We start from the raw sequence: 12243 nt of genomic DNA, 5'->3' as shown, positions 1-12243 counted from the left end.
AGACATTGCCGTTTTATTTTGTATGTTGTTACATACAATTGGCCAAATTATTAGTTAGTAGTTAGTTGCCAGGTGCAGCAGGCACTAAGCGGCCATTTTATACAATGATAGCCTAATCTTCAGCAGCCGAGGGGACTATTTTGTCTCGCCGGTTCTCAACTCATATTCAAGGTTATGAAAACTACATTTTGATTGCAAAATGCATGAAAATATAAATGAATGGTCTTGTTTTGTTTCTTTGGCAAGTAAGTGACCATGGTATAAGCGGGTTAATGCACTTCGAGGTGTCCCTTATCATAAATTAATGAACTTCGCGGAAGCAACCGTCTGAGGCGAACGCCTCTGCGTCGTCCATTAATTTCTGATAATGGACACCTCGTCGTGCATTAAAACCCTTACATATGCTACACAAAAACACACTAAATGAGTAGTCACATGTGCTGGATTCCTTATGTCAACTCTCATGACGTCATGGAGGAAGTGCCATGTAATTTAATTCATGCAAAATAGAACAAACATCCATCTGCAATTCACATGGGTCAACCTGGGAAGTGCATCCTGTTACATGGCTCCCAGAGGAGCTTACCGTGTGCTAACCACTGTGTGTGTGCTAACCACTGTGTGTGTGTGCTAACCACTGTGTGTGTGCTAACCACTGTGTGTGTGCTAACCACTGTGTGTGCGCTAACCACTGTGTGTGCGCTAACCACTGTGTGTGCGCTAACCACTGTGTGTGTGCTAACCACTGTGTGTGCGCTAACCACTGTGTGTGTGCTAACCACTGCACATCTACACTCACATACGCATTAGATTGAGGATGACTAATTGATGGGCCTCATGACTGATTCATGAACGTAATCAAAATGCATGGAGTTGTGGAGGCGGTGATGACGTTAAAAGCTGCTGTTTGTTGAGCAGGCTGCTTGCTAAAGGCCAGAGCTGGACAGCCAGACATAAGCAGAGAAAGATGAACCTTGACCTGATGTCTGGCTGTGCGTCACAAGCAAAAAGCTCTGTGCCTTTTCATTCATTCATTCATTCATTCAGGTTTATTTGAACTCAAAAATCACTGAGATCACCTCATTTACAGTGATGTAGTTTACAGTTTGTATTTAGAGGATTGACCTGCTCCACATCACAACATGTCCACCACTGCAAGGTGCTGATAGGGAGCAATACGAATAATATGATAAATACTTGGCCAGGGGAAGGGGGGGGCAGTTCAGAGAAACGGTAGAGCGGAGAGGAGGAGGGGAGGCGGAGTGACTGTAGAGAGTCACAACAGGAATGGTTAGGGAGCTGACTGTAGGGAGTCACAATGGGAATGGTTAGGGAGCTGACTGTAGGGAGTCACAATGGGAATGGTTAGGGAGCTGACTGTAGGGAGTCACAACAGGAATGGTTAGGGAGCTGACTGTAGTGAGTCACAACAGGAATGGTTAGGGAGCTGACTGTAGGGAGTCACAACAGGAATGGTTAGGGAGCTGACTGTAGGGAGTCACAACAGGAATGGTTAGGGAGCTGACTGTAGGGAGTCACAATGGGAATGGTTAGGGAGCTGGCTGTAGGGAGTCACAATGGGAATGGTTAGGGAGCTGACTGTAGGGAGTCACAACAGGAATGGTTAGGGAGCTGACTGTAGGGAGTCACAATGGGAATGGTTAGGGAGCTGACTGTAGGGAGTCACAATGGCTCTGCCTGTGCTACTGACCTGGATGTACTTCATGAAGCGATGGCACTTGCCGCAGCGGGACATGGGCTTGCCACTGGCAGCGATGGGGGAAAAGGATACCTCCATCAGCTCATCCATGCCTAGAAAACACAAGCAACAACTGTACTCTAAAATCCTTCATAACAGTCGATCCTTGGCTATATCAATTCACTTTGGCTCCAATCACAAAACGCTGCTACTGAATTGCTTAAAATGCCTGTTCTTGAATTGACCCATACATTCAATCTGAGCAAATCTCCTCCTCTCCATCTTAGTTATAGTAACGTGAGTTCAGTTGATACTTCTTTAGCGTAGCTCATGTAATATTGGAAGAGGAAGAATGGCATTTCATTGCTTCAGCTCAAAAGCATTCTACTCGTTGGAACACGCCCACAATCCAAAATAATTTGTGACTTTGGAATCAACCATAAACAAACTACAGCAGATATTTCACACTTTCACACGTCTTAGGTCTGGTTTATTTGATTAGTGTCACTATAACTGATAAGTTTATTTATTCCCTGCTATGTTTACCGCTTGTGTTGACACCCAAAGTGAGAATCCAATATGACACAGCAGAATCAGAGTAGTTGAGTGATCTTCTTGCCAGTAGCGCACGCTAGTTAAAATACCCATAAATGAGATGTAGGCAGGTTGGGGTTACTGTGCTGAAAGGAGGCATTTTAAGTGTTTTCTCAGTTCAAATGTTGGAGATTGGAGAGCAGCGCTCTCGGTGAACTGAAGGTAGCTAAAGCAGTCAATTGTCATGATGGCAAAATCTATGAAAATAAGGACCAGGTTGAAAATAAAATTAATCCTTTAAGGCAGGGGTGGCCAAACTTTTTTGGTTGTGGGCCGCATACAGAAAAATATAAGGAGTTGCGGGCCAAACAATATTAACACCTTAAGTGCCATAGCCGAAATAATTCGTCTTACATAATCCAACGCTTAACACATTGAGTGCCACAGCGCTTCAGTAAAATTGTCTGGAGCCTGTGCCAGATTCACTTCCATTCAGTTGAAAACAGCTATAGAATTTTTTCTATTATGGCTATATTAACGGGGCTGGACTTTAATGAAACATTGAACACTCCTGCTTCTTCCAAAGAAGAAATTTTGTTTCTAGACAGTTCCATTATGAAATGACAGCCTCTCAAAAAAGTGCACTTTCAAGGGTTTTCTGTCGTTTTTTTTTACTTTCCAAGATATAGTCCCTTTTATGAATACCTTTTGCACTCTAATTTCGAGCACATTCACTGACTCTGGCTGGTGTTTTCTGATGTGGTGGCGTGTGGTGTGGTTTCTGTGCAGCCTGTGTGCCACACACCCCCCCCCCCCTCTCCACCTCTGAGCTGCGGGCTCCTCCCACACGCACAGAGTTTGTTTTCTCGACTCCGTTTTTGCCCCGGACAGATCCCAGCGCCCATCAAGGAAATGATGCGCGCTGGCAAACGCGACTGAACGAAAAGGCTTGGCCGTTCGGCTTCGGATGCTGGCTTTCTAGGAAATCGTGTGGAGATAGATAGAAGCATAAGAGCTCAGTTGTGAGCGCGGATGCAGCCGAGCCCACTCTCGCTGTAGACAGAGCAATATATACGGCTCTGGCAGAAAGCATGCATCGGTTTCCACTTTGATCACGGCTTTCTCCGCTGTCTCCTGTACAAAGTAAAGGATCTGAGGTGGGTGGAGCAGCTCCTGTGACGATGTTTAAGGTGGCGCCGTGTGATCCCTTGAAGGGATTCATGCTCACTGGCTAGGTACGACCTTAAACAGCAGAATTATGGAATAATATGAATTATGATTTTAGGACGTCCACAGACGTCCTTGGCACTCCTCGTTACTTTTTTTTAGGACGTCCACAGACGTCCTTGGCACTCAATGTGTTAAGTGCCAGAGCCGAGTTTACTCGTCTTACATAAACATTTTTTTTTTTTGACGGTGGGACATCAATCAACAACTTTTACATCTTCGAGATCACTATTGGAGCAAGATAATGTGTATAATCTATTTTACCGACCCACTAAGTGTTGACAGTGCTCCCCCAGACGACCGAAATCAAAGAAAAAACTGCCGCGGGACCAAGCCGTTCAAGGAAATGCCGTGGCGATTTTACAGTAATCCATTCAAGACTTGTCTTGCCTGAGAGCGGCCGCGCACCGGCAGCAGCACACAGAGAGCGGAGAGCGATTTGCAAAATAGATCATAGGTGAAACACACTTTGAAACACCTCAGAAAGGCCAGAATCAACATCTGCCCATCGCCCACGCATTCCCCGGCCCATCTTGACTCGCACAAGGAGCGTCCGCACGCAGGCAAGCAGGCAGGCAGGCACACAGGCAGGCAGCAGCAAAAGCGCTTCTGACACGCCCGCTGTACAGCCAGGAGGAAGGAGGAGAAGACACACGGAGGGAGGAGTTTGAATGAGAGGGGTGTTTCCTGTTGTTATGGAGGAAATTACTGTTCAAAACTATTGTTTAGAATGTCTGACGGTCTTACTGATGCCAAAAATGAATGGTTAAAGTGACTGTTTCACAAAAAGCCATTTATCTCTGAATAAATTTCCAGACGCTGAAACCATGCTGTACTCAACGGCTAATATCTACATAACTACTAACTCTGCAAACTAACTCTTTTAGACAGAGAAAGCACACATTCTATTAGTTATTTTTAGATGATTGGTGTTCATGAATTCTTAACAGAAAAGAATCCTCGGCTGTTGTAAAATGAGCCAGAATCGTCAAAAACACCCCTGGCACAACTTACCTACAGGAATGAAAACATGGCTGGCATTCAATGTGTTAAGCACGGCAGTTTTCGTTGCAAAAAGTTTTTGACCAGAAAACCCTTGTGCCATCAAAAATTTAATTTCTACCTAAATAAATATATGACACATAGTTTATTGATGTGCTCACCTGTTACAATGGGTATTTCTGTATGTTTTAAAATTTTCTTTTCCTGTGCCAACAGGTTAAGACAGAGATAATTTAACATAACATTAGTATTAAACATTCATTCAGTATTAAAAATGTTTAAAATAAATAGACCAGGTCAGGGTAGTATAACCCATTTTCAATCGTTTTTTCGTTGAAAATAAATAAATTCATGGCGGGTCACTTAAAAACGGGCAGCGGGCCGCAGTTGGCCCGCGGGCCGTAGTTTGGCCACCCCTGCTTTAAGGGAATCATGAAAAGGCAGAACACTGCACCCCACTTCCAATGCTTCCACATATTTTTTAAAACTATTTCACAATGTTTCAACTTTTGGTCTTCAAGAACTCAGGGTGGAACTGGTGTCTTCCAGACCTCGTGTTGAAACAATGTCTTCAAGACTAAGGACCTTAGTAAGGTAAGGGCAACAAGGTAAGGGCATACTGTCTTCAAGACCAAGGTAAGGGCATACTGTCTTCAAGACCAAGGTAAGGGCATACTGTAAAGACCAAGGTAAGGGCATACTGTAAAGACCAAGGTAAGGGCTGTACAGGGCTTACACTGTATCTGCCAACATTGGGCTGTGAAAAAGAGGGAGATTTTCTGGGGTATCACCGAATGGCCTACCCTCAACGCCCCCCCACCCCCCCCACGGATGTAAAGTAAATCACTTTTAAATTAGTCTGAAATTCTTAGCTCACAGTAAAATTATGATACAATTAAATTAAACAAACATACAAAAATGTACAAAAGATGTGATCAAAAGTTTTGTGTGTGAAACTTTGTGATCTAAAATTTACATCACAAAAAATGAAAAAGAAATCTTCTTGGTGACTCGCATGGCCATTTGCCTTGCTGCCTTGCTGACTTGCTCCGCCTCCGACACACCTCTCATGAGGAACGTGATGTTAGCAGTTCCCCTCTTCTTTCATGGCTTGTTTGTGTTTGCCATGTTTAACGTTAGCATGTTTGTTTGCTAACCTCATTTCCCCGCCGCGTTCTGCGATAAAGTCGGCCCGACATAGCTTGTAAAACGCATAATATTTCCTGATGTGGGTAGTGGTTAGAAACAGGATGGTCTCACACCAAGTGGACTGAGATTGGTTGCGTATCCCTTCTTCTTGGGACCTGTTTCCTCCATTTCCAGTGGCAAAGTGGGCAGAGCTCTTTGACTGTATACATTATGGCAGAGCGCCTCACCAAGAGCCGCTTGAGCGAGTTCACTCAGCACAGTGACGCACCGTGCGTCACTCATCACTGCCTCTGGCTGGGTTGGGTTGCCAGGTACCACGACACATATCCTACAAATCGGGAGAAATTACCAAGCGGGAGCACAGTGGGAGAAAGGCCCGCCTAAATCGGGAGTGTTGGCAGGTATGTAAGGGGTCAAACATTGTCTTGAAGACGTAGCGGTCAACACACTCTAAAATGGGTGAATAAATATAAATATTAATGAATATTAATTCATAATAATATAGAGCATTGGGAGCTGAAAACCTTCACTGGGATGTGCGCATGTTCTCTCCTTTTGGAGACAAACCCTTGAAGCCATGGGCTCCTCCAGCTCATGTCAGAGCCCTGGTTGAGCTGCAGTAGACTTACTGCCTCCTCCAGCTCATGTCAGAGCCCTGGGTTGAGCTGCAGTGGACTTACTGCCGATGGAGTCCACAAAGTAGTGGAACTTCCTCTTGAAGATGTCCAGCGTGTGCTGCAGCACCTGCTGGAAGTTGGCCTTGCCCTGGGCTATGAGGGTTAACTGCTTCTCCACAGCGCTGCGTATGGTGGGCAGCACCAGCTCCAAATCTGCAAAACACACATCCACATAAACATAGGTACACATCATCTGTGGTTTAGTTCAGTTAGCCCACTCGCAATTGCATCCACAATGTAGTATTTAACCACATTACAATTCTATTTGTTGTTCCTATTAAAGCGCAAATTATGCTGGAGCGAAATCGCCGGCGCTGACTGCGCCAAGGGGGTCGCCGCAGCTAGGCGTCCTATCGGCGCAGCTCGGCAGTGGGGGCGTGCAGCTCCTCGAAAATGTGACTCTGCGGCGTCAGCTCCTTGTTGTGATTTTTCTAAGACAGACTGTCCACATTGCCAACAAGCACAAACCCTTAAGCCCACGGCGCAGTGGTGTGACCATCCAGCTCCCACCGCCTACATCTCCCTAGCCACTCCCCCTACCCGCCCTTCGAAACCCAACTCTCTACCACCTTCCTATCCCTGTGGTGGATCGGATTCCATGTGGATTTTTGCTGTTCAGACTTGATCAAATCAATCCGACTCCACACTGGATATGCCAAAAATCCGATTTGGTTTGGCAGTATGTCTAAGTCTAATAATGCAACCTATATATTTCATTGAACCAGTTCCCAAACAGTCGACTAGATGGGAGCTCCTACGTCATGGCAACCAAAAAGCTTGTAGGTCAAGTAGTTTACAAGAGTGTCCACTGATGCTTCAGCAACATTGTGCCAACCTGTAGACCTAGTAGGATCTGATGCACTGGTACAACCTGTAGACCTAGTAGGATCTGATGCACTGGTACAACCTGTAGACCTAGTAGGATCTGATGCACTGGTACAACCTGTAGACCTAGTAGGATCTGATGCACTGGTACAACCTGTAGACCTAGTAGGATCTGATGCACTGGCACAACCTGTAGACCTAGTAGGATCTGATGCACTGGTACAACCTGTAGACCTAGTAGGATCTGGTGCACTGGTACAACCTGTAGACCTAGTAGGATCTGATGCACTGGCACAACCTGTAGACCTAGTAGGATCTGATGCACTGGCACAACCTGTAGACCTAGTAGGATCTGATGCACTGGTACAACCTGTAGACCTAGTAGGATCTGATGCACTGGTACAACCTGTAGACCTAGTAGGATCTGATGCACTGGTACAACCTGTAGACCTAGTAGGATCTGGTGCACTGGCACAACCTGTAGACCTAGTAGGATCTGATGCACTGGTACAACCTGTAGACCTAGTAGGATCTGATGCACTGGTACAACCTGTAGACCTAGTAGGATCTGGTGCACTGGTACAACCTGTAGACCTAGTAGGATCTGATGCACTGGTACAACCTGTAGACCTAGTAGGATCTGATGCACTGGTACAACCTGTAGACCTAGTAGGATCTGGTGCACTGGTACAACCTGTAGACCTAGTAGGATCTGGTGCACTGGCACAACCTGTAGACCTAGTAGGATCTGATGCACTGGTACAACCTGTAGACCTAGTAGGATCTGATGCACTGGTACAACCTGTAGACCTAGTAGGATCTGATGCACTGGCACAACCTGTAGACCTAGTAGGATCTGATGCACTGGCACAACCTGTAGACCTAGTAGGATCTGATGCACTGGTACAACCTGTAGACCTAGTAGGATCTGATGCACTGGTACAACCTGTAGACCTAGTAGGATCTGGTGCACTGGTACAACCTGTAGACCTAGTAGGATCTGATGCACTGGTACAACCTGTAGACCTAGTAGGATCTGGTGCACTGGCACAACCTGTAGACCTAGTAGGATCTGATGCACTGGTACAACCTGTAGACCTAGTAGGATCTGATGCACTGGTACAACCTGTAGACCTAGTAGGATCTGATGCACTGGTACAACCTGTAGACCTAGTAGGATCTGATGCACTGGTACAACCTGTAGACCTAGTAGGATCTGGTGCACTGGTACAACCTGTAGACCTAGTAGGATCTGGTGCACTGGTACAACCTGTAGACCTAGTAGGATCTGGTGCACTGGTACAACCTGTAGACCTAGTAGGATCTGATGCATTGGAACAAATCACAGGGAAACATCCATATGATGAGGCAATGACCTGTCTTGTAGTAGCCGTGCACCAGGACGATGCCCAGGTTTGTGGGCTTCAGCTTGCGTCCGTTCTCCACCGTCACATAGTTCCTCTGGCAGATGTTGTTTATGTGGACCGGGATGCTGGCATCTGTACCTGGAGCATGGAGGCAATATAAGAGCTGTTAGCTGCAGTACACATATTCCCCCACAAAACGCATAGACATACACAGCCTGAGCAGCATTGTGATGTGGCTGCAATTCATTTGTATTTACATGCACCTTGAGTCCGAATGCAACCCAAGTTAAAGGTATACTATGCAAAAAAAATTTTTTTTAATCCTTATAGAAAGGTTTCCCCTCAAAAACATCAATGATAACCCACTAAATACCGTAGCAGTGTGTTTGTGGTCAGACGCCGCCCTACCTATGCCATGTTTCTCCATGAGGGTGATGAGCTCGGCCTCGGTCAGGTAGTCCGGGGGGCTGGTCTGCTTCTCCACCAGCTTGATCTCGTCCACCGTATATGTGTCTCCACGCTCGCACACGGGCATGGCCTCCTCAAGAGGGATGCCCTGCCAAGGCATCACCTCTGTGAAACCTGGGGACCCATTACATACTTATTCAGCTCACTACCATCATAACATCACATGACACAAGACCACTTTTTATTCATTAGTTTGAGTTTGAGTTTTGAGTTTGAGTTTAATCATTCTGACTTGCAATACATGATTGAATTATGCAGAATGTACACTCGAAAAAACAACAAAAAAATACACATACATTATGCATTATTAAAACAGACCCCAACATCAAAAATACAATCAACGCTACAGCCCATTAAAAAGCCTGACGCCACAGGAGATGGTGGAGTTTCTCAGTCTATTTGTTCTGGTTTTTGGCAAAGACAACTGATTGCCTCTGCGCAGAACACGGCCAGTCCTTTCTTCCTTACTAGGAGGGAGGATGTGGTGGAGCGGGTGGTTAGGCTGCTGCATTTCCTGAATCAGCTTCACAGTGGCCTGTTCTCTTCGTGTTTGCAGATCAGGTAGATGCAAAGAGACGTCCTCATTAGCATTCAAATGTATGAGTGATTGATATTCCATAGTCTAAGGCCATGTCCACACGGAGACGGAAGCTATCTTTTTTTTTTTCGTTTCAAAAAAGTTTTCCATAAACATGGAAACGTTTCAAGAAATGTGTGTATCCACATGAAACCACTGAAACCGCTGTAGAATAACAGAGAAAGACAATCTCGTCAATAATGGCATACAACCTCTAGGGGCGCACAGTCTATAATGTGTATCTCACTGTAGCAGCAGCTTAAACCCTTGGCTTTGCGGGGAGGTTTGGTTTGCCATGTCGATGAATAAAATGATGAAACCTACAGTATACAGGCAAATGCAGAGCTGTTCAGCAGGGCTGATGGTCTCCCTGTAGCCTACAATATAAAACGTTAACTATCGGTGACATTCCTGATATCATCCACTTCCATGATCTTTAGACATGTTGCAAACACATCCCAGCGTATTGGCCGCTCCTGCACATCACAGCACAGGCTAAATGATGCAACATAAATATACATTATATAAACTCATGGCATAAATGTGTTTTTATTGGAAAAAGTCGCGTCAAGTAAGCTAAAGTCTTGTTGAAGTGGACACGAGCGGACAGACATCACAGTGCAACCGCGTGTTCCTCAAACCTCTCACTTCCCTATTCACGTTGTATTTACGAGGGCTATATATAGGGCAAGAGAGTATGTTGGTTACACTCAGGGTTTAGATTTTACTTCATTTCATTTTGTCCAATATTAAAATATTCCAGAATTGCATGTTGTATTAAAAATAAATATAATTTCTATCTAACACGTTAAGCCTGATTTTGTTTGTGTTATTGTAAAAATGTAGCCGCCGCTAAGCCTTCTGGGAAATATCCGATGAAGGGAGGGGAGGGGTGGATGGGAAGAGTCAGCTGTGTGGAGCCCTGAGGATGTTGTAGCCTACACGCTGTTCTCCGTGTCCACTTGTTGCTGACGGTGGTAATAGAGGAGCATTATATTTTGCTGCAAGATCCCCACTGCTTTAGCACGAACGTTACTGCCATTATTGTTGCTGGTGGAGAGAGGTGGGGCTATGGCGTCATCGTTTCAGGAAAGATGCGTATGGGTTGTAAACACGGAAATGCAAGGGTGGCGTCTTCAGATTTAATCACTCTGGGACCCGTTTTGAAAAATTAGCGTATACGGCCAGAACGTATAGTCCCAGAACGCGGTTCCATCTGGACGAAACGGCTATATGACAAAAAACTTTAGCGGATACACCTAAAGTCGTCTCCGTGTGGACATGGCCTAACATTCAAGTTTAGATTTAAGCAGTGTTTCCCATACATAAAGGAATTTATGGCGCACCGCCACAAAAGGATTTTGACTGCCACAAACAGATGTTGACCAAAAACAAAACAAAAAAACAAACAATTTACAGTGCACCTGAACGCAACATGCAAGATACCCGCTGAATAAGTGTCCAAATGTTCATGTCATTCTGGCCAATACTTCTGTTATAGCATTTCAGTTTGGAATATAGAATATCTTTCAATAATCTATGATTTAGCTGCTAAATTGTCAAATACCGCCATCTGCTCGCTACCCAGGCACTTATGTATGTACTTAACCTAACTACGGTAACTTAATAGGGCTGTGGCGATTCACTTATCTCCCGATTCGATACTATCACGATTCTTGGGTGCCGATTCGATTTATATTGCGATTCTTAAGTATTGCGATTCTACGATTATTGCGATTCGATATTACGATTTATTGCGATTTTTGTTTATTTTTTTCTTTTCTTTTTTCAGTTTGTTTGCTTTTTTACACTAGATTAGAACATGGGAAAAGTTGAATCATACACTAGAGACTGTATATTATATATCATGAGTAGGGCTGGGCGATATAGTTAAAAACAGGGGCAGACTGGGATCATAATTCAGGCCGGGCATTAGATACCAAGCAGGCCAGGCCGATATGGGCCAACGCGCGTGAAATTTGGGCCGTTTGAAGCCAGATTTGGGCCGTTTGAAGTCCAATTTTACAATGAGATGCACCCACTTTAACCCTGAAGTGTAATTATTACTTCAGACTAACTAATAAAGTAATAAAACCACTAGTAAACCAGTAGGCGGCGCCTGGCCTGCTGTTCAGTGAGTGGCCTGACTGCAAGCACCCAAAAAAAAAAAAAAAATTTTTTTTTTTTGCGATTATCGATTCTGGAATAAAAGATAGATCCAAAAAATCGTGACATTAAAAATCGCGATACTTAGGTGAATCGATTTTTTCCCCCACCCCTATAACTTAACCTAACTAACTATCCGGTGTGCACAACATTATCAGCCTAAACTCCGGCTGACACCCCAAAAACCTACAATCCGCTACAGAAAAATTTATATTGTTTGTTTATGAACTGGCCCCTCGCCTTCTATCATTTCACGAAAGTGGCCCCCGGGCAAAGCAAGTTGAGTATCCCTGACCTATAGGGACAAATTTTGTTTGTCATTGTAAACACAGCACAGTAATGATGACATGTTCTTCATAGATCTAGCCTTTTAATTTTGCTCTTAAGCTTTCTCAAAGTACACCAAATTCATGCATTTTACTTTAAAATGTTAAAAAAAAATCTCTGGCGGGGGGGGCATGCCCCCGCACACCTCTAGGGGGTCTGCGGTCCCCCACCACAAATACTCTAAATCCTGTGGGAAACACTGTACAGGTTCTTATTTAAACAAAA

The 12243-nt window shown here is 44.7% G+C and overlaps 1 protein-coding gene across 1 annotated transcript in view; it reads right to left on the bottom strand.

Annotated features, from left to right (window-relative positions):
* The window catches only part of top3b (DNA topoisomerase III beta), a 54958-nt gene that overhangs the window by 15035 nt on the left and 27680 nt on the right, over nt 1-12243 (bottom strand). Inside the window, exons 12-15 of the mRNA XM_083643830.1 lie at nt 8889-9062; nt 8490-8618; nt 6292-6441; nt 1712-1812 (exon numbers count right to left, since the gene is read on the bottom strand). Of these exons, the coding sequence (XP_083499956.1) occupies nt 1712-1812; nt 6292-6441; nt 8490-8618; nt 8889-9062 (554 nt within the window). The remainder of the gene's footprint in view (nt 1-1711; nt 1813-6291; nt 6442-8489; nt 8619-8888; nt 9063-12243) is intronic.

Source organism: Poromitra crassiceps (assembly GCF_964638095.1).
Source record: "Poromitra crassiceps genome assembly, chromosome: 10".
Lineage (NCBI taxonomy): Eukaryota > Metazoa > Chordata > Actinopteri > Beryciformes > Melamphaidae > Poromitra > Poromitra crassiceps.
The sequence above is the reverse complement of the archived record's forward strand: the minus strand, read 5'-3'. Positions and strand labels throughout refer to the sequence as shown.